The sequence below is a fragment of the Lemur catta genome, chromosome 4, assembly GCF_020740605.2.
Source record: "Lemur catta isolate mLemCat1 chromosome 4, mLemCat1.pri, whole genome shotgun sequence".
Lineage (NCBI taxonomy): Eukaryota > Metazoa > Chordata > Mammalia > Primates > Lemuridae > Lemur > Lemur catta.
Window position 1 is genome coordinate 48,231,608 of NC_059131.1, and position 26,012 is coordinate 48,257,619.

At 34.4% G+C, this 26,012-nt stretch overlaps 1 protein-coding gene across 8 annotated transcripts in view; it reads left to right on the plus strand.

Moving 5' to 3' along the window:
* EHBP1 (EH domain binding protein 1) overlaps positions 1–26,012 on the plus strand; it is a 323,665-nt gene that overhangs the window by 126,515 nt on the left and 171,138 nt on the right. For all 8 annotated transcript variants that reach the window (XM_045549705.1, XM_045549702.1, XM_045549704.1 and 5 more), the window contains exons 6-7: positions 6,397–6,578; positions 9,481–9,620. In XM_045549705.1, the coding sequence (XP_045405661.1) occupies positions 6,397–6,578; positions 9,481–9,620 (322 nt within the window). The remainder of the gene's footprint in view (positions 1–6,396; positions 6,579–9,480; positions 9,621–26,012) is intronic.

The window sequence follows — 26,012 nt, forward strand, 5'->3', positions numbered from 1 at the left end:
GACCTAGGCTGAGGCCATGGCACTGTAGCCCAGGTGACAGAGCAAGACTCTTGTCTCCATTAATATGTAGATAGATAGGTAGATAGATACCCTGTCTCTTAAAAAAAATTAATTCCAGGTGGCATTGACTCTTAAATGTGAAAAGCAGAGGTATAAAAGTTTTGAAAGTAGTATAGGAGGATAGCTTTATGACCTTAGGGTTGAGAAGATTTTCTCAAACAAAATGTAAAGGCACAAATCATAAAGGAAACAGTTGAATTTACAATAAATTAAGAAATTGGACTAATTTAAAAGATTGCATAGACAGGGAAAATACAAGCCCAAAACTGGAAGAAGATATTTGCAACATGTATAAGTCACATTGGATTATGTTTAATATAATTAATATGAACTAGTTATCAAAAGATAAGCAGCACAATAGAAAAATGTACAAAAGATTTCACAGAGGAGGAAACACATGGGCAATAAACTGAAAGAATAATCAGTGTCATTAGTCATCAAGGAAATGCAATTAAAACTGTAATGAGATATTTAATAATCTCAGATTGGCAAAAATGAAAAAGATAGAAAATATCAAGAGTTAGTAAGAATGTGGAAAGTGAAAACTCTTAGGGAGTACAAATCAATACAGCCACTTTGGAATACCATTTGACATTTTCTGGTAGAGTTGAACATGTATATATCCTATGACCTAGCTATTCTTATCCTAGAAATATGTCCTAGATAAATTATTGCACATGTGTACCAGGATATAGGTATAAAAATATTTATAGCAGCTTTGTTAATTACAAATAAATAAATAAACACAAACAACCCACATGTCCATCAATAATAAAATGGATAGGTAAATTGTAGAAATTCATGTAATGAAATATTAGGAACAATAAAATTTAATGAATCACAGCTATACACATCAGAATAGATGAATATCAAGACATGTTGAACATCAGAAACAGGTCACAAAAATGGTGATGTTGTTATATAAAGTTTAAAAACAATAGAGCCTTTTTTCCACTTTTTTATTATGGTAAAATACATATAAAATTTACCATTTTAAACGTTTTGGGTGTATAATTCAGTGGCATTAAGTACATCCATAATGTTTCATAACCATCACCAGTGTTTCCAGAACTTTTTCATCATCTCAAGCAGAAACTCTCTGTACCCATTAAAGAATAATTCCCCATTCTCCCAGTGCCTAGTAACCTGTATTCTACTTTCTATTTGCTTGTTGGTTATATAGGTAGAATCTTACAGTATTTGCCCTTGTGTTTGGCTTCTTTCCCTGAGCATGTCTTTAAGGTTCAACTATGTTGCATGTGTCAGAATTTCCTTGGTTTTGAAGGCTGAAAATATTTCATTCTATGTATATACATTTTGTTTATCCATTCATCAGCAATATTCTTCAGGATGCATATGTAGTTGGTTATATATTTTGAAAAAGTAAAGGGAAAGAGTAATCCAAAATTCAGTGGTTACCTCTGGAGGAAGGAATGGGAGGGATGCAATTTGGAAAGGGATATGCAGCTTTTAAGGCACTGGTACTCTATTTCTTAAGCTGGGTGGTGAGTATAGGATATTCATTTTCTTATTCATTAATACTTATGTTTTCTACTTCAGTACATATGATGTATTTCATAATTTTAAAAAAATCCAATGGTAATGCTGTAAGTTTAATTTTTAGTCTCTCTTTTTTTTATTTCAGCTCATCATGGGGGTACAAAAGCTCAGGTTATATACATTGTCCATATATGACAGAATTTTTTTAAAACATTCTATGTAATAAAACTCTGAAAAATCATAAAAATCTAAGTAAATTTCTACCACCCCCACCCCATAGTCCTCGTACATGGGAGAAAGAGTTAAATTTCTAGCACATGGTTTATTTTATACAATATTTTCATAAAGAAAGTTGGATATCTTAATAAGAGAGGCATCATATTAATTTTATTCATCTTGGGGCCCGTAGTAAATGAAATATCATACAAGGAACTATTCTGTAAGAAAACCAATTTGAATAATTTGAGCAAGAATTAGAATATGAACTAAATTTAACTATTTAACTACATTGCTTGCTGCCATTATGTTATATACCATGTTGTTAGTTTTAGGGGGGAAACATGCTTTCTTCTACAATGTTTAAAAATATTTGTAAAGAAATCCTTAATGATTACAATGTCTTTATTCATTATATAATTAGTTCATTCCTATTAGAAAAGTTATTTTAAGATCTTTTCCCCTTCATCTCATTTATTCACCTATTATTTGCATTGTTACCATGTGAATAGCAATGAGAATACGTTGAGGTGGAGAATTTATTTTAGGTTTGACTTGAACATAGGGGGTCCATGCATGAGTTTTAATAATGTAACTACATTACTTTGAAGTAAGCATCATACATTGCCTTGTGCATTTATCTATTTTCCTCATTTCAAGACAGGTGATCTTGGATAGGCTATTGATAATATAGTATCACAAACCAGGTTGAACAGTCCATAAAAATTAATAAATACTATTTACTGAGTATGTGCTAAATACTCTACTAGGTATTTTCATATGTTACTGCAAGAATTTCTTAAGGACATATTTCTGGGATGGGAACTGCTGAGTCATAAGGTTTGCATGTATTCAACTTTATAAGGTAATGTCAAATTGTTTTTCTAAGTGGCTGTGTCAATTAAAACTCTCTCCAGCAGTGTAAGAGAGTTTGTATTGTTCCACATTCTTGTCAACACTTGTATTGTCCAAGTTTTAAAAATATTTGCCACTTGTGTGAAACTGGGTTTAGATACATGAAGAAATCTGCAAAGACTAACCAGTGAATAAGTGCTGGTGCCACATTCTAATCCAGGTTTGTCCAATTCCAACTACGATAGACTGGATTTCAAAGAAGTAGAAATATATAGGCTAAGTCTTTTATAACAATGAAAATAGTTATGAAAAATGAGAGTGAGATTTTTAAATTAAAATAATTTTATGTAAGAACTTCCTTAGGGAAAATATTTCTGAAAATGTGATTTTAAATTAACTGGATCAGAATCACCTGATAGTAGTGACGTGCGTGAGTGGAGATGGGGATGTTACTTTTTAGAAATCAGCAGATTTCTGGGTCCATCTTTAGGTCTACTATTAATAATTTAGGATTTCCAGGGGTGGGACCCAGGCTCTACATTTTAAACAAACTCTCCTGGTTTTGTTTGTTTTTGTTTTTCACTAAAGTTTAAGACCCTCTGCTTTAGGGATTTTGAACTAATTCCCAAAATATTTACAGATTCATGTATAAACAGATAACAGTGTAAACACAGGCCTACAGACAGAAATTTAGACTTACATATATGTAAACACTTTTTATTGACTCTTGTCATCAAACTTCCATTCTCTAGGAGTTCCTCATACTATTTTTTCTCTTATTTCTGCTTGTGATCTGAAGTAGCATTAGGACCCTGGCAACAATAATAGTAATTCTATAAACTCTCTCTGCCTGGCTGACCCCCAGTCCTTTAAAGAAGTACTATAGCATGCAAAAAAAAAATGTTCATTTGGCAATGCAATTATTTCATTCCTCTTTATAGAACTGATAAGAGCAATGATAACCATCTTGAGTGGGTAAAGATATAGACTTGATTATAAAGTGTGAAAATTCATGGAGCTGGGGTTAGGGCTGTGAAAGATCCCCGTATTTTTCTCATTACTGGTCTTCTTAAAATGTATTTTCTGTAGATAAGCTAATTTTAAGGAGAAAGCAATATCTGAGCTAGGTGAAGAATTTCGAGAAACAGTATTCAGATGCCTTCTTTGGCAGTAAGCCATTATATTAAGGACACAGACTCTAGTGAGGTACTGTGTTATTATAATATGGGGAATGGATGTTGTATACTCAAGAGAGCTCTAGTCTGCTCATCTGCTCAGACCTTACAAAGGGCTATTTCATTGTTGCTGAGCAAGTAATTGCTTAATTAAGTGGTATAGCTAATTATGTTTAGAATTTAGTAGCATCTATTACCTATTGTTTCAAAGACACTGATTTACCACAGCTTAGAACATCTTTTTTGCCATAAAACCAAGTTCAGCAGAAAAACTTTTCTACATAATTTTTGTGCTGAAAAGTGAAAATGAAGAATATTATCAAAAACTCAAGATTTTGCAGAAAACATCTTTAAACTGAGTTTTTGATATTATGCTCATTTCTAAATTATCTTAATTTTTATAGTTTATTTGGTTATAAAATTAAATAATTACATTAAGGGATCAATGTCATACTTTGTGGAACAGATTTAACAAAAACTGAAAATAATATGTGACAGTATGTCATGCGTTTAAAATAGAGGCTTTAAATCCTATATTATATGTAGAAGTTGTTAGCTATTCTAAAGGTACAATAAGAGATTATTGTTCATATCAGTGTAATAAATTGATACTCCCTGATTGTAGTTTTTCATTTTGCACATTGTCAGAACCTTGGACCTTAATCTTATTCTTTGATTGACAGTAGCGACCAGGGAAAGAACATTTGTATTGTTTGGGATAGTCACATCTGTTCAACTTGATTCAGTTGAGGGTATTTGCATATTCTTAAGTATTTCTTCTGAGAGGGCTTAAATCCTTCTCAAGTGTTTGATGCATTTTTGAAATTCATTCATAAGGTATCTACATGCACTAATAGTTCTGTATAATATTGCTGTGCATAATCTGACAGATAAGACCATATTTTAAAACACGATATTCCTTAGGGATGCTACATTACATTTTTACTTGTTCTGCTGGGCAGAAATGTCAAGTTTTTGAAAAAGGCTGTTTTAATGTTTTGATTAAATTAGTGTATCCTTATTTTGGGCAAATTTGTCAATTATAGGACAAATAATGATTTATTAAATAATAATTCAAAGGTATTAATGATAGGTTTTCCTGCCTTGATTGGAAAACTGAGCAATTTTATAGAACATAATTATAGAATTTGAGTGAATTTCTGTTTACCCTCTTATTTTATAGGGAAGGTTACTGAGGCTCAAGTTTCCTGACTTGCCCAAGGTCACACAGCTTGGAAATTAAGCCTTAAGTTTTGATCTTAACTCCCAGATCAGTAAACCCCAAGAAATAATGGTACATGATTTCTGATTTACATTATTTACTAATGCTACATCTAAAATTTTCCCCTTGGCGTAGAACACAGGATTTGTAGAGTCAGAGAGTGTCTTATTCTTCATCATATCTCTCCCGAATTTAAATGGGGTTTTATATGTAGTTAATATACAGTCATTATCTTGCTGTCCTGTTTTCATTGTTCTCCTACCTAGGCTATTATTCAATTAATATAAAGGATAATTATGAAACATGATAGTTTGTTAATTGAATGTTTAACACCTCTGATAGCAAATAGGTTTCATTTCGTGTTCCATTTCTGATGAATTGGCAATACCTGTATTGAGAAGAACTTTGAGCTCTGCTGAAGTCAGTTAGTGGTGTCTCCATGGGCATAGGATCAGAGAAGCCAACTGTTTCTTTCTTGATATACATAATTTTATGGAAGAGAGAGAGAACTATGGACTGATTAGAAAAAGCCCTGGGAAGAAATAAGGTTCAAATTACAGGATACATAGAATCCAGCTGTTATAAGCAAAAAAGAGGTAGAATACCATCTAGGCTGGGGGTTCTAAAAAAATTTGTAGGTGTTTAATAGGAGAAATATCATTAGGTTACGTTAAGTATGATCAAAGGAAAAAACAATTGTCAAACACTTGTTGATGCCTAGCCCTGTGCTAGATTATCTTCTCACAGTAGCCCTGGAGACCTTCTGTCCTAGTTTTCATTCCTTGCTTTTTCTTTCCTGAGGTACTTAGGGTTGGTTGTTCTAGTCTTCTCTCATTTCTGCCTGGGCCACTTCTTTCCAATTTGATGTCTGCCTTAGTTACAGATATGAAAGTTGTGGCTAGGCACAGTGGCTCATGTCTGCAATCCCGGCACTTTGGGAGGCCAAGGCAGGAGGATAGCTTAAGGCCAGGAGTTTGAGACTAGCCTGGGTAACATAGTGAAACCCTGTATCTACAAAAATAAAAATTAGGCATTGTGGCATGTACCTGTAGTCCTGGCTACTTAGGAGACTGAGGTGGAAGAATTGCTTGAGCCCAGGAGTTCAAGGATGCTGCAATGAGCTAGATTGTGCTAGTGTACTCCAGCCTGGGCAACAGATTGAGACCCTGTGTCTTTTTTTTTTTTTTAAAGAAAAAAGGTATAAAAGCTGTGATATACTTTATGGCAATTTTATTTAATTATTGTGTTACAGGAATTGGTGGAAGAAGGAAATTTTCAATTGTTATTTGATTGTATTATTTAAATAGTATTTTTAGATATTTGGTTATAAAATAATTCCAAATTACATAATTATTTTTTATCTTCCAGGAATCCCCTTCTGGTCGAAGGAAAGCTCTTGCTACTAGCAGCATCAATATGAAACAGTATGCAAGTCCTATGCCAACTCAGACTGATGTCAAGTTAAAATTCAAGCCATTATCTAAAAAAGTTGTATCTGCCACTCTCCAGTTTTCATTATCTTGCATTTTCCTTAGGGAAGGAAAGGCCACGTAAGTTTCTTTTGTCAAACAAGCTGCTTCACATTGTGTATCAAAATATCATAGGTAAATAGCTTTTGATTCAGTAGACTAGCAACAGTTGAATATCTTACAGCATGCCAGTCATTCTTGCCGTTCTTTGTTTCAGAGGCTGAATTAAATGAACTCTTTGTTATAAATAGTCTCTTTTGACTTCAAAGAATGAACAATAATATAAAAGTGATCACATATGGCTTCAAATTTTAAGTAATATATTGTAGGGTAATATAAATGTTTTATATTTCAGTGTAGTAGTCTGAAGTATAGACAGTTTAATTTATAGAGCTATTTGATGCATCTGAGACATGAGAGGAACTCAAAATGAAAATTTTAGGATAAGAGGGTGAAAGAACTCAGGGAATTTTTGTCAGTTCATATTCCTTGGCTCAGCCTTCCAAAAATTGTACAGGAAAGTACAGTTAGATAAGCAATTTACTGTAATCATTGTCCTATTCAAAAATCACTTCTTAAGCACTGAATAAGCATTGCACAAAGATTTCTAGACTAATTCTAGTCTCTTAAAAGAGTAAAATTCTAACTGGGTAAAATGAGGTGAACATACCTAGAGCAGGGAGAAAAAAATAGCATTCACTCTGGTTATTGCATACTAATAAGTCAGGGGGAGGTGCATATTTTGAGTATTGTGAAAGGGTTAGTACCTAAGTGGAGTGAAAGATGAAGGGACAAGAGAAATGGAAATTCTTTGCCTAGACTTAAAAGATGAAGGGAAGAAGGTAGTTATGAACATTTCAGTCCAATCTGAATAACAGTTCTGAACATATTTGATGTAGTGGAATGTAGTTACTACAATTGGCCATGTCTACTTGACTGATTAGACTGGATTCTGTGTGTCAGTCAAAATGAGATATTTGGCACTCATCTAAATGGCAGCAAATGACTTGGTAGATAATAGTAAGCCTCCTCTCTGGTAAATTAGGTTGTAAGTGAGTGTGGTAGGGAGACAGTGCAGAATGGAAGCATCTTAGTCTTTCATCTCAGGACCTTAAGTTGTAGACTTAACTACTGAGAATTTAAAAATACAGACCTTACTCTGAAGTGTAAGCCAAATGAAAGGAAAGGAAACACAGAAAGAAGAGAAAAAACAAATTCAGAGAAGATCCTTTGAGGGTGGGCTTCCTTCCACTGGGCAGAAGCTGTAAGTGAATCAGCACCATTCATGGGAGTGGGTGAAAGGAAATTCAACCAAACCAAGTGTCTTAACTGAATAGGGATTTTCTCAGAACATCCTAAACTTCCTCTCTACCTCATCCTTTGCCTTGTCACCTACCCCAAAGAAAAATGTTCATGGTTAAAATATGAGAAAATTATGGTGGTAAAATTAAGCTAGTTAAAATTTTAAGAAGGACACATTTTGAAATTATCTCCCATTGGTAAGTGAGCAATTTATAAGGCATTCATGTAAGGTAATACAGTTTTTTTTGGTTCATACAGACTTTGTATCACTAACTTTATTTAAAAAGGGGAAAATGATTTTGTTAACTCTAAGCTTTTATGAAATAAAATGCTAAGAATTTCAAAAACAAGTTTAGTGTATAAAATCTTACCATATTTAGAAGATAAGTGAATATTAACAAGCATTACGATACAAAAGAAACAATATTTTTCTTTGGCTTTCTAAATTTGGAGGAAGTATACCAAAATAGAAATTAATTTCTATATAACATGTTAGAAATATGTTTCATTCACTGTAGTTTATTTGAAATTTAAGGTGAAAATAATAAAGAAAAAAAAGATTTGACCTTTAGAGTATTAATGGTAAGCTTTATTAATGTGTATTTAAAATACATAAAGATAAAGAAAGCTTATATTTTATTAAATGCATGGTATTTGACTTGCAATCAGCCAAGTTTATTTTTTTCTTTTTTTTTTTGTTTTGTTTTTTTGTTTTTTTGTTTTTTTTTTTTTAGACAGAGTCTCGCTTTGTTGCCCGGGCTAGAGTGAGTGCCATGGCGTCAGCCTAGCTCACAGCAACCTCAAACTCCTGGGCTTAAGCGATCCTACTGCCTCAGCCTCCCGGGTAGCTAGGACTACAGGCATGTGCCACCATGCCCAGCTAATTTTTTCTCTATATATTTTAGTTGTCCAGCTAATTTCTTTCTATTTTTAGTAGAGACGGGGTCTCGCTCTTGCTCAGGCTGGTCTCGAACTCCTGAGCTCAAATGATCCACCCACCTCGGCCTCCCAGAGTGCTAGGATTACAGGCATGAGCCACCGCGCCTGGCCCAAGCTCATTTTTTATCTTATAATTCTTTAAAAGACTAGACTTTGTTTTTAAGGTGCTTTTTCGACTACAGTAGTTCCATAACTGTTGGGAAACTATGGCTCCCTTGGGAAAGAAAAATGCACATTTAACCAAGATTTAAATAGGATTTACCAGGGGTCTACCACTTTTTTTCCCTCCTGCCCATAAACCCCAAAGGGTTTATGGACTTCATATTAAAAATTTCTGTTCTAATTCCTTTTAGTAGTTTGAATATTTTAAAGTCTAGATTTCACCTGATTTGCAAACTGTCCTACTGTTTTGTAAAACAAGTTTTTGTTTCCAGACTTCATGCTCAGGAAACAGTACCTTAATTCCATGAAGAAAGCTTTTCTCTCTCATAGATCTTCAGTGCAGAATTGAACTAACTCCTAACCAGCTAGTTTTTAATCTTGTTTGATTTTTACTAATTAAACATGCCATTTAAAAATTAATGAATTAGTATTTAGATTTTTCAGCATTGTTGTACAACTGTTTAAAAAGACTGACATATCTTATAGAAAGGAATATATTAATATTATTTTCTTAAGCAGTGATCATTTTTCAAACAACATCATTTAATAAACTGTATTATATTTTGAATCATTGATGTAGAGACGAGGACATGCAAAGTTTGGCTAGTTTGATGAGTATGAAGCAGGCTGACATTGGCAATTTAGATGACTTTGAAGAAGATAATGAAGATGATGATGAGAATCGAGTGAACCAAGAGGAAAAGGCAGCAAAAATTACAGGTTGGTTTTATTAGCATTAAACTGAAAGTTTATTTTTTTTTGTAGAGTTCAAAAACTCGTTCTCATTTCCCAGGAAAAAACAATTCCACTAATAAAGTTTATTTTTCCTTTAAGCCTTTTTAGTAAAATATGCCATTTAATTCTCTGAAAACTTTGCATGCTGATTATAATAACAGATTTTCGTAGTTTAAAATCAAGAACAAGCTTGGTCAGAAAAGCATGAAACTTTTTGAACTATAGTAAAAGCAATCTAAATATGGTCATACATCTTTTGTCAATGTGTGAAATCTCTGTAAGTAAAGATCTGCCTTAAAAGGATGATAGGACAAAATAAGGACATGCACTAGCTAACGTCTCCTATTTTATGTTCATTTATTGACATGAATTATATGGACATTCTGTGTTTTAAATTTCTATATATCTTATATATCTTTGTATCTAGAAGCTTCCATGCAGCTATCTCTTCTAGCTGGGTTGAACAAACTACTAAGATGCTAAGTGTTTGAACTTCTTTTTGTTAATTGACAATTTAACAAAAGTAAATATTTATTGACAATTTGGCTATCACACTTAAGGAATTATAACGAAAAGCAAGCACTATTTACATATTCCTTTTAGTTAATTTATTGCTCTAATTTCTGGATTGATTTCCCTTAACTGCTATCATCTATTTACCTCTTAGTGATTTTTCCAAATTCACTGGGCACTTTGCCACTCATCTCTTGGCTCGGCCTCAACCCCTGGTGTCATGTCAGGGATTTACATTGACCAAATGGATTACTCTAACTCCTTAGTCAAAAAGTGCTTTGACTTCCTCAACTCTAATGAACTTCACTGCCACTGCACTCCTAGAAATCTATCATAAAGAACTGCTGAGACTTGTGTGTAAATATAGATGTATTCTCATGTGTAAATTCTATGAATTATTGTTTTCTAATTTATGATTAGAGTTTTGATTTCTTATTTGACCCAAGAATGTTTAGGAGAGTTTGTTTTACCATATGCTTTGTTTATTTATTTCTAGTTTGTTTCCTTCTAGTTTAATTTCATTCTAATAAAATTAAAAAGTCTCTTGAATGTCAACTTTTAAAAAAATTTTATTGTGCTTTCTTTGAAATCTAGATATATGATGTATTTTTGTAAATTTTCCATAAATGTCTTTTTACATGTATATTCTATTTGTTGGATTCAGCACTAGACTAAACCTATCACTTACAGGCATAACTTGTTTTATTGAACTTTGCTTTATTGTGCTTTGCAGATATTGTGTTTTTTTTGCAGTAGCCCTGAGTCGAGCAAGTCTATCAGCACCATTTTTCCAACAAACTATGCTTGCTTGGTGTCTCTGTGCCATGTTTTGGTAATTTTATTACTATATCTGTTACGTGATCTGTGATCAGTGATCTTTGATTTTAAGATTGTAATTATTTTGGGGCACCACAAGCCACACCTATGTTGATCAGTGTTGAGTGTGTTCTGACCATTCCACAGACCAGCTGTTTCTATTTCTTGAGTATCTTCCTTTCCTTGGGCATCCTTATTCCCTGTGACACAACAATATTGAAATTAAGTCAATTAGTAACCCTACAATGGCCTCTAAGTGTTCTAGTGAAAGGAAGAGTGGCACGTCTCTCACTTTAAAGGAAAAGTTAGAAATGATTAAGCTTAGTGAGGAAGGCATGTTAAAAGCAGAAATAGGCTGATAGCTAGGCCTCTTGTGCCAAATACTTAGCCAAGTTGTGAATGCAAAGGAAGAGTCCTTGAGACAAACTAAAAGTGCTACCCCAGTGAACACATGAATGATAAGAAACGGCCTTATTGGGGAGAAAGTTTTAGTGGTCTGGATAGATCAAACCAGCCACAACATTCCCTTAAGCCAAAGCCTAATCCAGAGAAAGGCCCTAACTCTCTTCAATTCTATGAAGGCTGAGAGAGGTGAGGAAGCTGTAGAAGAAAAGTCTGAAGCTAGCAGAGAGGTTGGTTCTTGAGGTTTAAGGAAAGAAGCTGTCTTCATAATATTACAGTGCAAGGCGAAGCAGCAAGTGCTGATGTAGAAGCCGCAGCAAGTGATCTAGAAGATCTAGCTAAGATCGTGGATGAAGGTGGTTGCACTTAACAACAGATTTTCCATGTAGACAAAACAGCCTTCTTTCGGAAGAAGGTGCCATGTAGGACTTTCATAGCTAGAGAGAAGTCAACGCCTGGCTTCGAAGCTTCAAAGGACAGGCTGACTCTTGTTAGGCATTGGTGTAACTGATGACTTTAAGTTGAAGCCGATCTTCATTTACCATTCTGAGAATCCTAGGGCCCTTAAGAATTATGCTAAATCTACTCTGCCTGTGCTCTATGAATGCAACAAAAAGCCTAGAGGACAGCACACCTCTTTACATGATGGCTTACTGAATATGTTAAGCTCGCTGTTGAGAACTACTGTTCAGAAAAAAAGATTCCATTCAAAATATTACTGCTCATTGACAATACACCTGATCACTCAAAAGCTCTGGTGGGGATGGACAAGGAGATGAGTGTTGTTTCTGCAGCTCATGGATCAAGGAGTAGTGTTTACTTTCAAGTCTTATTATTTAAGAAATACATTCTGTTAAGATTTGGCTGCCATAGATAGTGATTCCTCTGATGAATCTGGGCAAAGTAAATTTAAAACCTTCTGGAAAGGATTCACCATTCTAGACGCCACTGAGAACATTTGAGATTCGTGGGAGGAGGTCAAAATATCAACATTAACAGGAGTTTGATCAAAGAGTGGACTCCAACCCTCATGGCTGACTTTCAAGGGCTCGAGACTTTGGTGGAGGAAATAACTACAGATGTGGTGGAAAACGCAAGAGAACTAGAATTAGAAGAGGAGCCTGAAGGTGTGGCTGAATTGCTGCAATCTCATGATAAAACTTGAATGGATGAGGAGTTGCTTCTTATGGCTAAGCAAAGAAAGTGGTTTCTTGAGATCGAATCTACTTCTGGTGAATATGTTATGAACACTGTTGAAATGACAACAAAGGAGTTAGAATATTATATCAACTTATTTGATAAAGTAGTGGGCAGGGTTTGAGAAGATTGACTCCAGTTTTGAAGGAAGCTCTACTGTGAGTAAATGCTATCAAATGGCATCACACACTACAGAGAAATCTTTCGTGCAAGGGGGAGTGAATCAATGAGGCCAACTTTACTATTGTCTTATTTTAAGAAATAACCAGAGCCCCCCGAACCTTCAATAGAAACCACCCTGATCAGTCAGTAGCTGTCAATGTTGAGGCAAGACCCTCAAACAGCAGAAAGATAATGACTTGCTGAAAGCACAAATGATCATTATCATTTTTCAGCAATAAAGCATTTTTAAATTAAGGTATGTACATGTTTTTAGACATAATGTTATTGCATACTTAATAGACTATAGTATAGTGTAAAAATACCTTTTATATTTACAGGGAAACCAAAAAATTTGTGACTCACTTTACTGCAATATTCACTTTATTGTAGCGATCTGGAACTAAATCTGCAATATCTCTGAGCTAGCAGGTACAGCCTGCCTATACAGTTGATCCTTGAACAACATAGGTTTGAACTGTGTGGGTCCACTTATATGTGGATTTTATTCAACCAAACGTGGATGGAAAACAGTAGTTGGGAGATGTGAAACCCACATGGAGGGCCGACTTTTGGTATATATACACATACATGGGTTCCACAGGGCGGACCATAGGACTTGAGTATGCAAGGATTTTGGTATGCATGGGAGTCCTGAAACCAATGCCCTGCATATATCATGAGATGACTATATATTAAGTTATTCATATTCTTTTTGTATAGTTCATTTATTAAAGATAGAAGTCTTTAATGTTAAATTATTTAATCTAAAATTTTCTCTTAAAGCTTAATTGGAATTTGTATCAGTTTGCCCCATTTAATGTTCTTTGTCTTGAAATTTTGCCTGATGTTGATATTTGTAAAACATGCTTTCCTTATATTTGTATTTTCTTGACATATTTATCTCTCTCTCTTTTTTTTTTTTTTTTTTTTTTGAGACAGAGTCTCACTCTGTTGCCCTGGCTAGAGTGAGTGCCGTGGCGTCAGCCTAGCTCACAACCTCAAACTCCTGGGCTTAAGCGATCCTACTGCCTCAGCCTCCCGAGTAGCTGGGACTACAGGCATGTGCCACCATGCCCGGCTAATTTTTTCTGTATATATTTTTAGTTGTCCAGATAATTTTTATTGCTATTTTTAGTAGAGACGGGGTCTCGCTCAGGCTGGTCTCGAACTCCTGACCTCGAGCGATCCACCCGCCTCGGCCTCCCAGAGGGCTAGGATTACAGGTGTGAGCCACTGCGCCCGGCCTCTTTATTTTTAACCTGTGTTATTTTATAATAAATACTTCTCTTATAAATAGCATTTAGTTGTTTTAACTTTATAATATTGGCCCTTTAATAGTTACATTTCTTGATAACTGACATACTTAACTACACTTACATTACTTTTATTTTTGGACTGTTCTCATTTTTTCCCACCCATCCCCTACATTTTTCTATTCTCCAATTTTATTTAAACATTTTTAAAAAATAATTTATAAGCTATATATACTATTTTCATTTTGTAATAGTATTCTCTATAGTAAATAAAGTAAATAACCCAGACAGGTAAATGAATGAGCCTGTATTTCTCTACTTACATTAAAAATAAAATAGAATTTGTTGACTCTCCTCTTGTAAGATGAGAGATATAATATGATTCTCTTTTTCCCTTTCTTTAAACCCTTCTCTCTATCCCTTTCTGGCTATTATTATATTTATTTTAATAATATTTTGTTGGTTCTTTCAATAATAAATCCTGACATTTGTATTACATTTCATAATGATGTCAGCAATAATTATACAATAATTTTTGAAATGCCATGTCTTTGCCATCTTTGAGGTTTTTTTCAATCTTTCATTTTTGATTATTTGGCCAACTGGAGTTTTTCCAGAAGGATAAGTTGGTGTCCTTCCCCTACCACCACCAGTTACCTTCTACCTTGTCTTAGTTTGCTCAGGCAACTATAACAAAATATCTTAGACTGAGTAATTTATAAACAACCAAGATTTATTGCACACAGTTATGGAAGCTGGGAAGTCTAAGATCAAGGAGCCAGCAGGTGTGATGTTTGCTGGGAGCTTGGTCCTATAGATGGCACCTTTTATACGTCTTCTTATGGTAGAATGGCAAAGAAAAGGGACAAACTCGCTCCCTCAAGCCCTTTCAGAAGGGCACTAATCTCATCTATGTCAGCAGAGCTCTCATGCATTAATCGCCTCCCCAAGGCTCCACTTCTTAATACCATCACCTTGGGGATTACATTCCAACATATGAATATTGGGAGGACATAAACATTCAGACCATAGGATACCTATCCTTCAAAATTTACTTCTGTTGTCACATAGTCTGAGAAGCCTTTCATGCCCACTCTCTCTTGAGCTGGGCCACTCTATCCTTTATGATACTACTGTACCATATACAAATGTAGCCATTTTCTACAGCATGAGTTTTTATATTCCAGTGGGATATTACTAATAACTTGATCTTTTGATCGGAGAATATGGTTGTTTTCTGTAGATGACTTTTGGTTAAAACTAAATCTCAATTAGACACTAGTCCTTTCAGTAAGAATTTTATTAATAAAAACTACACATGTTCGCAGTTGTTTTGAGCAGTATTGTGCTGTTTTGATGACAGTGATAGGAGAAAAGATGATAATATGTTACAAAGTCTGCGCTGGCACTGAAATGAAAAGAAAGGACCTCATTTTTTGACCAAAATACAGACGTAATGAACACATTCAAAATAATTAGATTTTATAGCTAAACCTTTAAGCATACATATATACCTTATTTTCTAAAATTCCTGCAGGAGCAGTAGCTTTCTTTTAGTTAGTTTAAAATTCTCTGGCCCAAGAAATTGTTTTGATGTAACTTGTGATGATTCAAGGTTTCTCTCGAGTGTTATTATTCTGTTATTATTTACATATTTTTTCTCTATTTTATAAAATTCTCTCAAGATAGAGTCTTATAATCGTTTTTTCATCCCTAGCTTCTAGCACATTATCCGGAACATATTGTGAATTTAATATATGTTAACTGAAAGGCCATAGTGAATGATGAGGCTTCATTCTCTCCAGTTTATTATCTTGTTCCATTTGACCTTTATAGTACCTTGTACAGGATAGGGTGGTTGCATTTTTATGGAAGGAATATATTCTGGAGTACACATATAATTCAAAGCTCAGTAATTCAAGACTACTTTTCCAAAAGTAATGAGTGTGAAATGTGTGTGTTGAGGAAGCAGGGGTAGGTGGGGACAGCGGGTTGACTAGATTTATGTTCTAAATTGATAAATCCACAATCATTCTAGCATATTTTTGTTTTGAAGTTATAATTTTTTTTCTCAGCATTTTCTATTATAGTTGCAGAGTGTGGTAACCTAAATTAATGGTACAGCATATTATGGCAGTTGTTTGGCTTCCTTAGTTGCATTTTTTAGCACATGTAAATTTCATTCCAAAGTTATTAACTTTCAGAAATATTTTTTTAGCAACAGCACTACCACTTTAAAAATGTTTGAGTGAAGCAGTTTTAGGATAATAAAAAGTATATTGAAATTTAACGACATTAATGTTTAATAACTCAAGAGTAAACGAATTGCATGTATTTTATAAACATTGTACAAATAAGTATGGTGGGTATTTTTATTTATCAGCAAAAGTGGCACTAACTTAAGCACAGTTTATATTTACTCATTCTGCCAACTCTGAAATTGTTATTGACACAATTTTTATGGAGGAAGTAATCATTTTAAAGTGTCCCTATTATATCCTCATGTTGCAATATAAATGCATAAAATGCAATTCCATTATACTGGTAAAAATTATATTAGGTATATTATTTCCTCAGCTAAGCTCAAAACTTCTTGAGGGGAACAGATTGTTAACAATTAATTTGGTGTACCTCTTAGGTTGACAGCTTAAAGTTACACATTTAGTTAGTAATTTCTTATGGAAAGTTGCTGTTAAATCAACAGAAAGTGACAAAATGTATCTCCACAAATTAACCATCTTTGCTAGGATTTAAGTTCATGATACCTGTACTTGGACTGATCAAAAATCTTCATACTGTTCTGAGACAGAATTCCCTGCTAACAAGAAACATATTTTGGGACTGGCTCTCAGGCAGGAACCTTTATTGATGTTGCATGTATAGATACATTCTACAGAAGGGCAGCACCAGCAAATGGGCAGGAATTTTTGAATTACAGTTGGGAAAAAATCTATCAGGAGTGACAGACCTTGAAGTTGGAGAAATAAAGCCTTTTAATGGAAAGTTTACTGCAGCCAGTAGTAGGAATTATGAAACTGTGTGGTTGTAAATCAGTGCCTCCACCTATATGGCAACTTCACAGTGCTTTAAGCAATATTTGACAATATGAGCATCTTTGGAATTCATATTGAATTTCTGAATACATGCCAACAGAAAGGAAAAAAACAATTCTTGTATAAATGACAAGGTCCTATTGAATACACTGTAGAAAATCAGGTTCGGCTGAAGCAGTTTACAGCAAGCATTACTGGAGAAACTCAGACGCTATAAGACACCTGCTATTCTTATGCTTGTTGCAAAGATCACCATGGAGTTGGTCTACTTAGGCTCAGCCAGACATTCAGACTCACATGACCTGAATAGGACAAACTTAGCATTAGAAGAATACTGGACAGCAAACACAGCATGCCAGTGGGACATTGCTTTGTCACTGGAGTCCTCACAGCAATCCAGGTGCTATTCTTTGTCCCCTATCACCAATGACAATTTGGGTACAAAGAAACAAGATCTATATAGTTAGGAGCAGGGATTGCCTTGGCTTAAAATCACTATGCAGCACCAGAGCTGATATCTTATGTAACAATTTCATGGGTATAGCTTCCAAGGTTTCTGTGAGGGACATGCACAGTAACAAGAATCTCCATATTCAGAGAAGCTCAAAGTTATTGCCTTCTACTACGTTTACAGTTCATTCAGGGTTCTCCGTCATCCAGATGCAATTTATCAATTGAGTATCATTTTTCCCATGAACAGTGTTGCCCAGTATTTGTTATATTAACTTTAGATTAGATTAACTTTATCTAATCTTTTCCCCATAGTTGATAAAGTTAATTTGGGAGAAAGAAGAGAGAGTGACATATTGGCTACCTTCAGGGAACAAAATCTAACAGCACAGATGGTAGTAGAGGAGATACCAGTTACAGATTTGAGGAGCTAGAGTTGATGATGGTATGACTCAGCCCACTGAGATTAAATGTCGTATTTGCTAGGACAATGAATGGGGATAAGTAGGTCTCCCACTTTTTATTAGAAGGTTCCTTAAAATAAACATGGGACTATGGTCAGAGAATAGCAACATTAATTTGCTTCTGATTTTGACCTCGCTATCTACCCTCCAGTACCTAGGATGCTCATGAACAAAATCATAGGATTGTTGTGGTCTCAATAAAATTAAAAAAACAAAAATGGCCCCCTATTTTGGAGATCTACTTAAAGGATGAAAATGTCCAGAAAACTGTATCTGTTATTTAGTCGTTAAGGTTGGGAAATAGGGGAAAAGCAGAGAGGTAGGGAAATTCTGACTCCTTGAATTAAAAAGTTTACAAGGTACCACAGCTACCTCCTTTTTAAAGGAGTTTAGGACCCTAGGATGAGAGCCTAAAGACAGCAGGAATATTTTTCACAGTATTTAAAACTCAAATGTGTCAACTCAGAAAATAGTAGAAGTAGTAGAAGGCACAGACTACAAATACAACCTACTCTCTGTGTCACTCTTAATATCTGTACTTAGGACAACTGAATTTTATCTAGCTCCCCCCAGCCCCAAGACTCTGGGAGAATTCTAATGATATTGAGAACCCATCTAACAGAGCTGGGATAGAAGTGAGAGCTTGGTAGAAGTTAGAAGCCTTCCAATATTTAGAGGATGAGCCAATTAATATTCTAAGTACCAAAATGATGAGTTTTCTGGGGATTTATCCTAGGAATTCAAGGTTAGTTTAAGCACATTAATAAAATAAAGGAGAAAAAAACACATAAACATCTCAACAGATGCAGAAAGCATTTGAAAAAATTCAGTACCAGGTTTCTCAGCAAAGTTTTAACAAAAGGGAATTCTTCATTGTGATGAAGGGCATCTATGAAAAGCTACAGCTAACATAATCCTTAATGGTGAAACACTGAACACTTTCCCTCTAAGATTGAAACAAGACATGGATATTTGCTCTCACTGCTTTTATTCAACATTATACTTGAGGTCGTAGCAAAGTTGCAGGATATAAGATCAATACAGAGAAATCTATTTTATTTTTATATATGAACAAAAAACATTTGGAAAATAAAATTAACAAAATAATTCCATTTACAACAGAGGTTAAAAAAAAAGACTACTTAGATATAAATTTAACAAAAGATGTGAAAAACCTCTAAAAGTGAAGTACGTTACTGAAGGTAATTAAAGAAGACTATAATAACTGAAGAGATAATTTGTATTCATAGATTAAATAACTCAATATTGTTAAGATGTCATTTCCCCCAAAAGCAGTTTATAAATCAACTCATTGCCAATTATAGTCTTAGCAGGCTTTATTAAAAAATAGAAATGGAAAAGCTGATTCTGAAATATATTTGGGGATGAAAAGTAACCAAAACAATCTTGAAAAAGAACAAAATTATAATACTATTACTACCTGACATCAAGATTTACTATAAAGCTATAATAATCAAGATAGTATAATACTGGCATGGGACAGACAAATAGATCAACAGAACCAAAGTCGTGAAGGAGACCCAGATTTATTTGGTCAATTAATTTTCAACAATTTTGCCACTGTAATTCAGTGGGGAAAAGAAATTCTTTTAAATAAGTGATGCTGGAACAACTGGATGTCCAAATGTAAAAACATGAACCTTAACCCCTACCTCTCAACATACACAAACATTAATTCAAGGTAGTTCATAGATCTAAATACAAAAGCTAAACTGTAAAGCTTCTGAAAAAAAATAAAAACATAGGATAATATGTTTGTGACCTGAGAATAGCCAGAGGGTTCTTCTTACACAGGACACAGAAAGTAATACGAGTGAAAGAAAAATTGATAAATTAAACTTCATCAAAATTAAAAACTTATACTCATCAAAACAGATCACTAAGAAAATGTATGAGCAAGTCATAGATTAGAAGAAAATAGTCACAAAGTATATGTCTGACACTGGTCTTGTTTCCAAAATAGATTTTTTTAAAATGTCCTACAACTCAATAATAAAAAGACAAACAACATTATTTTGTTTAAATGAACAAATGTTTGAACACATGCTTCACAAAGAAAGATAAATCACTGGCCAATAAGTACATGAAAAAGACATCACTTGGCATCAGGGAAATGCAAATTAAAAGAACAATGAGATACAACTCCATACCCAGTAGAATATTTAAAATTGAAAAGACTGACAATACTAAATGTTGGCAAGGGCACGGACCAACTGAAACTCATCTGTTGTTGATAGAGTGTATAATGGTACAATCACGTGAGGAGTTTCTTATAACACCAAATATATACCTATCCTCTAACCCAGCAATTCCACTCCTCGGTATTTATCCCAAAGAAAGGATATGTCTACAAAAAGACTTGCACAAAGATGTTCATAGCAATTTTATTCATAATAGCCCCAAACTGGAAACATGTCAGATGTATACTAACAGGAGAATGGCTAGACAAACTGTAATGTTCATGAATGGAATACTATTCAACAATAAAAATGAACTACTGATATGCACTACAACATAGATGTATCTCAAAAGATGATGCTGAGTGAAAAAGGCCTTACATAAAAGAGTATATGTTATATGATTTTATTTATGTGATATTTTTAAAAAGGCAAAACTAATCTTATGTGAAAAATATTAAAATAATGATAGCCTGTGGGGCTGGGGCTTGACCCAGAGAGAACTTTGGGGGATGATGCAAATGTTCTCCATCTTGGGTCACGGGTGAGTGTTTGTCAAAATTCACTGAATTGTAAATTTAAGATTTGTGCCTTTTATGTGTGTGCATAAGTAAAATACTAGAAGGTAAGATGTAAAAACTGTAGTAAATATGTTAGATTGGTAAGAAAATCAATGATTTCTAACTTTCTGATTTATTGATCTACTGTGTGTTATAGCTAGTCTCCAAAGACTGTCCCCTAATCAACTGTGCTTCCCAATATGTGTGCTCTTTTGTAGTCCCTTCCCTTACTTCTGGGCTGGCTTTGTAAATCACTATTAACCAATAGAGTGTAGTGAAAGTGACTGTGTAACTTTTAAATCTAAGTTGTACGATGCCTTGTAGCTTCTTTTTGGGCCTCTTACAATGCATGCTCTGGGGGAAACCAACTGCCATGTAAAAAGTCCAACTACCTTACACTGCTATGGTGAGAGGAAACCCAAACTGGCCATGTGGACAGGTCATTTGGAGAGAGAGGGAGGCCTGGCCAGCCCCCACTTGTTCTAGCATTTCCAGCTGAAATACCAAACATGCGAAAGAAGAATCCATTTTGGACATTCGGTTCTGTCAAGCTTTCAGATGACTTCAGTCCCAGCTGCCATTTAACTGCAGTGAGCTACCCAGCTGAGTCCAGTCAACCCACAGAACTGTGAGAAATAATAAGTTATTGTTTTAAGCCACCAAATTTTGGGGTAGTGGCTTATATGATAGCATTTCTATAGATAAATTAAATATTATAGATACATGGATACATACACGGACATATAAATACATAGATACACAAAATGTACTATTTCTATAATTAAAAAATAAATTTTATATTTTTCTGCCTTCAAAACATGATGCCAAATATTATGACTGTCATTCAGTTAATTTATTCATTTACAACATACATTAAGTACAAAATATGTGCTAACAACTGCTAGAAATACAAAATGAACATGACATAGATGCACAGCTGTTGAATTCCATTGTTTTATACGTTAAGTGTGTGAGGGGAATGTCTGGGGTCATGAAGGTAGAAATGACCACAAGGCAATTGGAAATTCAAGTCTAGCACTCAATATATATTTGAGAATTATCTTCATTTGTATGTGTGCTTAAGTCAAGAGAATAGATGAATTCTTCCAGGAAGAGAGTTAGGGGAAAAAAAGAATGAGACCTATGATGAGATCCTAGGCAGAGAGAAGAATGGTTATTAAGAGACAGACCACAACAGAGCTATCAAAGAGAAAGGAGGAGAATAAGGAGATACTAGTGACCTAGAAGAAGGAGCAGGAATTTTAAGAAGGGTATGGTTAGTTATGTTTATTTCCACAGAAGTCAAATATGATAAGAACTAAAAAGTATCCAGTACAATTGCCAATTAGAATAGACATTGGTTACCAGTCTGAACATGACTGAGACCCCATCTCTACAAAAAATAGAAAAATTAGCCAAGCGTGATGGCACACACCTGTAGTCCCTGCTCCTCGGGAGGCTGAGGCAGTAGGATCACCTGAGCCCAGGAGTTTGAGGTTGCAGTGAGCTATGATGATGTCACTGCACTCTAACCCTTTCTCAAAAAAAAAAAAAAAGAATATACACTGGTGACCTCGGAGTGGTTTCTATAAATGTGCAGTCACTAAAAGGGATGGATAAAGATGAGGATAAAAACAGATTATATTGAGTTGAAGGTAGGTAAGAAATTATAGATTATTATGTTTTCTTATGTAAGATTAAGAGGGACTGACCAACTGGTGGTTGAGGGAATTTTGGTTTTTAATTTGGGAGCAACCTTATCTTATTAGTAAGCCACTGGGAAGAAACATTTGGAGAGAGAGTAGTTGAAGATGCAGGGAGAGCAAATACTCAGTGACTACTTTCCTGCCTGAAGCAGCTCATCTCTTTCCCATTATGATCTGCTAGAGTATTGAAACTACATTATTAAACCTGTTAGATGTATCTATAAATCAAATATTTTGCAGCATAAACATGTGAGAAAAATGATATCTTTTCAACCTTGATTTCTGCTTGGAAGTTCAAGTGTTACTATTTTAGTATAAGACACACAGACCTGTATAGAATCTTCTTTTTTTTTAGAGAAGAATGAGGATGCCACAAGATTTGCAGGTATGTTCTACCTCTAGGAAGTTTTTTTTTTTTTTTTTTTCATTTAACTCAACTACAGACTTTCTTAAAAGGAAAAAGCCACCTACACTTTATGCCACCACCCCATCCCCCTTTTTTTCTTCAATGTGATAATCTCCAGTGGTCAATTTTGATCTTCTTTTGCCTTCCTAACAGTAAAAAAGAGTCTCAAATTGCTTGACCCTTTGCTTCGATTGCCTGCCCCTAATTTAGTTTCTCTTCTTATGCTCACCAATGTGAAGCAAGTCCAAAATGACATACTGTTGCAATACATGTTCTTCACTGTAAGTGTGTTGCTCAATTTGAGTGTGTCAGAAATTTGATTGCACTATTACATAGCATTGTTACCATTTTCCAAATATGTAAATTTTCTGTGAAGCAAGGCTTTATTAAGTAGTACAATATTATATAAATATATTGGGTTGGGGAATTTTTTTTGGTCAGAGTAGTATATTACTGGGAAAGCTTCTTATCAAAAAAAAATCCAGGAATAAATTTTTGTTATAAATCTTTTAAGTTAACTTCTTCTGATTATAAAAGTAAAACATACTGATTGTAGAAAATTTGGGAGAAACAGAAAAGTACTTTTTTTGAAGGAGAAATAAATTAAAAATTATGTATTTTAGGCTACAGACCCACATTGCCACTGCCAATTGAAGTATATGCACAGGAAGTGTCATAGACTATACCAAACTGAATATCCCTCATTGCAGTAGTAGAACTACTCTCCACACAATCACCCAACACACAAACATGGCACTTTTATCCTAGATTCCTTTCCCTATCCTCTGAAATTAACCATCAAATCTTCTTAATTTATTCTTTAATTAACAAATATATATTGAGTGCCTTCTGTCATGGAGTAGTGATATTTGTCTTGCTTCCTATCCTGTTTTTTTCAAATGTTGCCACCATGTTACTGCTGGAATGATGTTTCTAAAATATACATTTGATCTTTCAATGGATTTCTATAGCTCTCAGAGTAAAGTTCACATTCTTTAGTTTGGTCACAATAGCTTTTATGGATATTGTCAGCCTCATCTCATTCCATTTCCTATCTCTGGCATCTTAAACCCCAAACAACTTGCATTTTCTCAAGTATGTCATGTTCTCTTTGCTTCCCTTTTATCCTCAAGGAATGCCATCCATTTCCTTTTTTTTATTTATTTATTTTTTTGAGACAGGGTCTTACTCTGTCTCCTAGGCTACAGTGCAGTGGCATCATGACAGCTCACTGCAACCTCAAACTTCTGACCTCATGCAATCCTCCTGCCTCAGCCTCCAGAGTACCTGGGACTATAGGTGCATGCCACCATGCCTGGCTAATTTTTCTATTTTCTGTAGAAATGGGGTCTTACTATTGCTCAGGGTGGTCTCAAACTCCTGGCTTCAAGCAATCCTCCCAGCTTGGCCTCCCTAAGTGCTAGGATTACAGGCATGAGCCACCACGTCCAGCCCCTTTTTGTTTTAATAAAAGTAATAAATCTATTTGTCTTGTGTTAGCTCAAATGTAAATAAAAATCCAGGAAACCCTCCTAACCTATGGTTGAGTTAGATATCTCTCTTCTAGCTTCCCATAGCCTGTGAAGCCATCTCAATCAATATTTATATTATAGTGTATATTTATCATGTACCATGTATTACTTGTCTATCTGTCCCACTAAAATATAAAGCCAAGAGAGCAAGTAGTAACACAGACATGTAATAACTACTTGATAAAAGTTTATTAAACAGATAAATAGTATTTCTTTCAAGGTTGCTTTTTAAGATTTGGATTAACATTTATTTGCATAACAAAGGGAGCATTTGTGTAGATAATCATTCTATTAATATGAATGAAAGTTCTAGAAGCAGAAGTTCTAGGACTAAAGTAAGGATTTATTAAGCTAAAGATAAATAGGGGAAACTACTAGGATAGGAAGAACGATTTGTCATTAGTGAAGAGAATGGAAAGAAATTTCTTTGGGTTAGTTAATGAGGAAACAATCATCAGTGGTTTTTTTTTTTTTTTTTTTTTTTTTTTGAGACAGAGTCTCGCTTTTGTTGCCCGGGCTAGAGTGAGTGCCGTGGCGTCAGCCTAGCTCACAGCAACCTCAAACTCCTGGGCTTAAGCGATCCTTCTGCCTCAGCCTCCCGAGTAGCTGGGACTACAGGCATGCGCCACCATGCCCGGCTAATTTCTTCTATATATATTTTAGTTGGCCAGATAATTTCTTTCTATTTTTAGTAGAGACGGGGTCTCGCTCTTGCTGGTCTCGAACTCGTGACCTCGAGCAATCCACCCACCTCGGCCTCCCAGAGTGCTAGGATTACAGGCGTGAGCCACCTCGCCCGGCGTCATCAGTGGTTTTTAGACATCATTAAAAGCATGATGATGGGGAGGAAGTATTTTAAACATTCAGAATAATAATTTAGTCGTGCAACAGCATAATCTTCATAGTATTTAAATAAATGCCCACGTTGTACCTAAAACTGTGAAACAGTATTATAATGTTTTGAAAGTAAGGACTAAGTCTAGTATTTCTTCAGTATGCCCTATAGTGCTAATATGCCCTATAGTGCTATATAAGATGTTTAATAAATAATTGATTTCTACTTTCAGTGAGATTACATTTAAGAATATAAAATAATTAAAATGTCTTAGCTATGTAAAGAAAATTACAAATCTTAGAGCATTATTTAAAAATTTTTCAGACTAGTAATACAGAGCAAATAAATAGTACTAATATACATGTTAAAATATGGATATTAATAATATCCTTAGGCTATGAGAATTAATTCATAATGTATGCAAATGCCTTTGCACTGCTTAATATTAGCTATTATTAATATTTTAATATTTTATATTTTCAAACTTAAAAATAAACCATTTGCAAATTTTTAACAATACACAACTAGTAATGAAAAATAATCAGTCATGAGACTCGTAATCACTTAACATGGATCCTCCACTCCATTATATTTTTCCTAAAAATTACTAAGTTACAATGACTAGTAATGGGAGGTAAAGGATCTAATTTAGGAGTGAATTTTACCTAATGAAAAATTTGTTAGGTTACCTTGAGTCACAATAGGGTTTAAAAGTATTGGAGAATAAAATGGAAGAAGATACTTTATAAAGTCTGACTATGAACTCCTACAGCTGCGTTGATTGATTCTTCCTTTCATAAAAGATTTCTCTATAGCATGTGATACTATTT